We start from the raw sequence: 6,000 nt of genomic DNA, 5'->3' as shown, positions 1-6,000 counted from the left end.
ACTGAATTGAAGGCACATACAGAATGTCAAGAGGGTTTATGATGATTTTTTTGTGTAAAGAATACATATTGAATATATTTAAATCTAAAATTGTCCTCAGATATTTTGAAAAACAGTATAGAGTTATAGATCTCTCAATTTCTAAACTTGGGATAGGATTCAGCAATCATGGCAATTTTATAAGCTTTAACAAATAAAAGTTAAATATCTAGTTCATTCTTTAAGAAAAACAACTTTTTATTTAATATTCCCCAGACTGTACATAGTCAATAATTTCATCTGGGTCCTCTCTATTGGAACTGGCTTTTTGCTCTGGTCCACATTTCTTGAGTTGCAGATGAAGGAATAGATCAAATTCCTTTGTTTTATTCTTCTAGGATCATCAGCATCCAAAACAACATTCATCCAACATCATCGTTTAACCTTGCTGTTAAAATACTGTGAACCACTGCAGAAAGATGTGGATATCTTTTCTTTACCTTGATCTCCTGAACAGACCATCTTGAGGATTTCTGGTTGAATTCTCTCTGAAATCTGAAGATAAAATCAACAAAATAATTCATAATCTTAGTGCAAGTTAGTAAATGAATTTAAAAATTAGATATATATTTGTTATAGATTATATGGGGACGAAGTCCCCTATTACAGTTGAAAATTCAATAAAAAAAAAAAAAAAAAATCGGGAAAATTTCCTGAATTTTTCATTGTACTAATGAACTCAAAATCGTTCAATTTTTTTTTTGTCTTGTTTTTTAATTTCCGGATCTGCGCAGAACACATAACTCTACTTCCTTCTTCCGGTCTTGTTGTCGTGAGACTTTGATTAGTCTAGTAAAATATAGGAACTCAAGGAACACAATACCAATATTTCATTTTTAATCATTCTTTGTCTTTGGTATGTATGAATAAACGTTAGGCCTACCTGATGCATTGCGTTTCTTTGTTTACATTGAACATGACGTCATAACTTAAATAACGTCACAAGTAAAATCCCTAACAACAGAACCAAAATCGGAAACGTTACGGTATTTCCGTATCTTTTTTTTAACAAATATTTAAAATACAAAAAACATAATTTTAAACAAACTTCGTCCCCATTCACAGGTAATGCCTGCCTCATATTAAATTGTTGGTGTGACTAAAATGATTTTTAGCTCATTACCCTAATACATAGTTTTGTACTTTTTTTCACCACACAAAGCAGCAATGAATGTGTTTTTATAATATCTTTTGTTTAAGAACAAGGACTTTATTGACCGACATTTTTTTTAAGAGCTGGTTAAAAAATTCAAAAATTTTAAATATATACACGTACTTGTTTGTTCCGCATAAAAAACCACTAATAGCCCATTGAGTTGGTTAATATCTAAAATTGCCAACCAGACTAAGGACCACAATTGTATATTGTTGACATAAAAATTGACAATAATTATAACAGAGGGAAATAAAAATACCTTGGAGCTCCATTATCTTTAGTAAGACCAGGTCTACCAACATGGATGTTATGGTCCAAAGCAGCCAACTGATTTCTCACTCGATACATATCTGACCTGTAGACATGTGGTTCAGAAGTATAGGCAGAAATAAGGTTTTGGAAGGATTCCAAATCTGAGATGCTCCTGAAAAAACCATGTTGGAGAATGCTGTTATATAGAAGGTAAGTCAAAAACTATAATAGAAAAGACGGGATATTGAGTACTCAGTGTAAAGAAAGGATATATGTTGTACATGTAGTAATGACATAAACGGTACAAATTTCAATACACCAGATGTGTATTTCGACAATTGACCATCATTAGACTAAACAAGAATGTGTCCAAAGTACAGGGATGCCCAACTCGCACTATTATTTTCTATGTTCAGTAAAAAACTTTAACCTGAAATTTGCACTATCATTTTCTATGTTCAATTAACGGTGAAATTGGGATAAAAACTCTAATTTGGCATTAAAATAAGAAAGATCATATCATAGGGCACATGTGTACTAAATTTCAAGTTGATTGGACTTCAACTTCATCAAAAACTACCTTGACCAAAAACTTTAACCTGAAGCGGGACAGACGGACAAACGGATGGACGGAAGTAGGAACGAACGAACGCACAGACCAGAAAACATAAAGCCCCTCTACTATCATAGGTGGGGCATAATAATCAATACTAAGAAGTCTTTCTCACAACCAAGAGGCATTATCCACCAAAGATCAATAGGTGGAGATCTCAACACATATCATATATCCAGAAATAAAATATTTTTTTATAAATATAATTTAAAAGATATCATCCATAAACTATTGATATAGAGATATAATTTGAGATTTTTGGCTTTCAACCATATCAAGGTTAAAGTGAAACATTTCCTGGGTTAAAGTCAAAGCAACCATGACCTTTTCTTACTGACATATCACCTTCCCATAATACATCTGCACACTACCAGTTATGTAACAAAAGGATAAACAGACACAGACAGACAGGGTGATTCTATATATCCCTAAAACTTTGTTTGCTGGGGGTATAAATATGCAATATATTTGGATTTACAAAACAACATCATATAAAGTACCTTCTTTTTATTTGTCATTTTATCAAATGAAATGAAAACATACCTGCAATTCAAATAGTAAGGTATATCTTTTAACAGCCTTATATCCATAACAATGTATCGCAAGGCAGTATGAGCATCTGATCCTTTTTCCATATATGTTATTTCCCTTTCTTCAGACAATGGCCAATGGTTGCATTTGTTGTTGTCAAAAGAGTCGTCATATGACAATAACCAAGTATGCTCATTTACAACATGGTGTAAAATTTTAAACCAAGAACCCTGAAATAATTTAACAAATATTTCTAGGCACGAAATAAAAAAAAAGGCTCAATAATTCTAAAATAGTTACATATACTACGATTTATTTTCATGGATAACAATTTTCAGGGAATTGAAGAAAATGTATATTTTTGTGGATATTAAATTCTTCATTTTGCTGAAGTCTGCATGTATATCTACAAGCTTACAACAAATGTAATTTGTGGTTCACCTATATCTATTAAATCCACAACAAATTGGTATCCAACAAATAATATTGAACCCACAGTATAAGATAGTTAAGCAGATATAATGTAAATAAACTATAAAATTTAATCTAACTATCTAAAACTCTTATGAAGAAAAAAATGATAGTTGAGTATACATGACAGTGCAGTAACCAAACCAAAAATCAATAATCTTAAGCCAATGAGATTGCCTACTGATATACACAATGTTGAGCTTTAAATCCTACCTATGCTGACTATGCAGTATGGGCTTTGCTCATTGTTGAAGGCTGTACGGTGACCTGTAGTTGTTAATTTTTGTCATTTTCGTCATTTTCGTCTCTTGTGGAGAGTTGTCTCTTATACAACTCCTCTTTTCTTTGCTAGGTTTTGTGTTAAATTTACCTTAAATTCACCTTCGTTTTTACTAACAGATGCACAATGCCAATAATGATTCATTATTTCTTTTGTCCACTCTAATAATAGTATGTTTTCCTTCCCTTTTTTATGAGAATCCTGCAACAAAAAAGAAGAAAATTATACATTCCTAAATACAAGTCAATGAATACAATTGAACATTTGCTACATGTATGTACATTTCACATCTGTCAAGCAATTATAAATTCCTCTATCATCATATGTGGAAAATGGGTTGTCCCAAGTCAGGAACCTCTGGTCTTTGTAAAAGAGGAAAGAAAGATACCAGAGGGATAGTCAAACTCATAAATTGAAAATAAACTGACAACGCCTGGCTAAAAATAAAAATAAAAACAGACAAATAATAGTACAGAAGACACAACTGGGAAAACTAGACTAAGCAACATGAACCCCACCAACAACTGGGGGTGATCTCAGGTGCTCCGGAAGGGTAAGCAGATTTTGCTCTCCATGTAAGTCTTCTATGTATTAAATTTTAGTTTATTTATAAGTTTTGGAGTTTAGTTTGATGTCTATTTTCACTGAAGTAGTAGGCCAGCTGAGGACTGCATGGAGGCACATTGGTGGCCTTCAGCTGTTGTATGCTCTTTGATCAGGTTGTTGTCTCTTTGACATATTTCCATTCTCAATTTTATGTTTCCTCTTAATACGTTATACCCAATATCAATTCTATTATATAATTTTAATATTTGATTTAAAAATCAAATGACTGCTATTGTACCATTTACAGCAATACTTTTTTTATTACTTTGCAGTAGTAATATTTATGTCCATTACAAAAAGTAAATATCTCAACTATGATATGCTTACCTTTATAATTTTCTTTCCAAGGTTTTTGATGCCATGCCAAATGTCAAATGAGTGTTTAATGCTAGCATACTGTGGTTTTTCTGGAAAATAAATATGTTTTTTTTTTAATAAAAAAAATAATTGAACATTATCAATTAATAAATTTATTTAGGTGACACAGACTTTACCTGGCCAAGTGATCTAAGAAGTTCATTGATACACTAGCCTATTAACACTGAGGTTGTGAGTTATAACTATGCCTGAAGCAGGTGCTTCATCTCCAATCTTTAAATTGACAAAAATTAACAGTTCCCCTACCTTAGGTCAGTGGTTCTATACAGGCAATCTGCCTTCCTCTACCAATAAAAGCTGACCACAATAATAACAATCAATCAATCAATCATATTTTTTCCTTTTATATAAAACTAATATTATTACACATGTATAAAACAAGAGTGCACACACTGAAATGTCTCTACTTTTTTACTAATCATTGATATTATGTTGATAGTCCTAAGTATAAAGCTTTATTACAACTGTCACATAAAGGTTACATTAACCAAGATAACTAAACAAAGACCAATGAACCATGAAAATGAGGTCAAGGCCAGATGAACCATGCCAGGCTGACATGTACAGCTAACAATGCTTCCATAAAACAAATATAGTTGACCTAATACTTATAGTTTAAGAAAAATAGACCAAAACACAAAAACTTAACACTGAGCAATGAACCGTGAAAATGAGGTCAATGTCAAATAAAACCTGCGCGACTAATATATAATTCATAAAATATTTCCATACACTAAATATAGTTGACCTATGGCGTATAGTATCAGATAAAAAGACCAAAACTGAAAAACTTAACTTTGACCACTGAACCATGAAAATGAGGTCAAGGTCAGATGACATCTGTCCGTTAGACATGTTCACCTTACAATCATTCCATACAACAAATATAGTAGACCTATTGCATAAAGTATGAGAAAAACAGACCAAAACACAACCAGATGCTCCGCAGGGCACAGCTATATACGACCGCAGAGGTTGAACCCTGAACAGTTGCGGCAAGTATGGACACAACATTTAAGTTGGATTCAGCTCTAAATTTGGATTGTGATTAAAAAGTTGACACAGAATAGGTTTCTGACACAGAATGAATGTGGTCTAATGAACTTAAAATATTTATTTTGCCTTTGAGCAATTCACTATGCTGTTGAATATTAATCCTCTCAAAAAAATGTTTGAAGAAATTTTCTTTTTATTTATGAAATCTGAAATGAGAAAAATTTAACCCCCCCCCCCCCCCCATTTTTTTTCACATCCCCCTTTCCCACAATAACTACTCATTTAAGTACATCATAAAATATTAAAATGTAAAATAAAGTGCTTGTTATCACTGAATGGTAAAGATTGTTTTAATTTATCAGTTGGTAGTAAAAGTGAATATACATTGTATATTGTATAAAACAATGATTTAAGTTGATTCAACTACTATTCTGGACAAAGAAAGATAACTCCAATTGAAAATTTCTTGCTATTGCACAATATTGTGCAATTAGATATTTCTTGCTATTGCGCAATACTGTGCAATTGAAAATATTTGCTATTACACAATACTGTGCAATTGAAGATTTCTTGCTATTGCCCAATACTGTGCAATTGAAAATTGCTTGCTATTGCACAATACTGTGCAATTGAAGATTTCTTGCTATTGCTGAATACTTAATATAATAATTTTGGATC

At 31.9% G+C, this 6,000-nt stretch overlaps 1 protein-coding gene across 1 annotated transcript in view; it reads right to left on the bottom strand.

Annotated features, from left to right (window-relative positions):
• Positions 1–212: 212 nt before the first annotated feature.
• Positions 213–6,000, bottom strand: part of LOC139515769 (uncharacterized) — a 40,109-nt gene continuing 34,321 nt past the window's right edge. Inside the window, exons 8-12 of the mRNA XM_071305462.1 lie at positions 4,276–4,355; positions 3,433–3,543; positions 2,604–2,821; positions 1,455–1,619; positions 213–534 (exon numbers count right to left, since the gene is read on the bottom strand). Coding sequence (XP_071161563.1) covers positions 402–534; positions 1,455–1,619; positions 2,604–2,821; positions 3,433–3,543; positions 4,276–4,355 — 707 coding nt within the window. The 3' untranslated portion in view covers positions 213–401. The remainder of the gene's footprint in view (positions 535–1,454; positions 1,620–2,603; positions 2,822–3,432; positions 3,544–4,275; positions 4,356–6,000) is intronic.

The sequence above is a fragment of the Mytilus edulis genome, chromosome 3, assembly GCF_963676685.1.
Source record: "Mytilus edulis chromosome 3, xbMytEdul2.2, whole genome shotgun sequence".
In the NCBI taxonomy this organism is placed as follows: Eukaryota; Metazoa; Mollusca; class Bivalvia; order Mytilida; family Mytilidae; genus Mytilus; species Mytilus edulis.
This window is presented reverse-complemented; position numbering and strand designations above follow the sequence as displayed.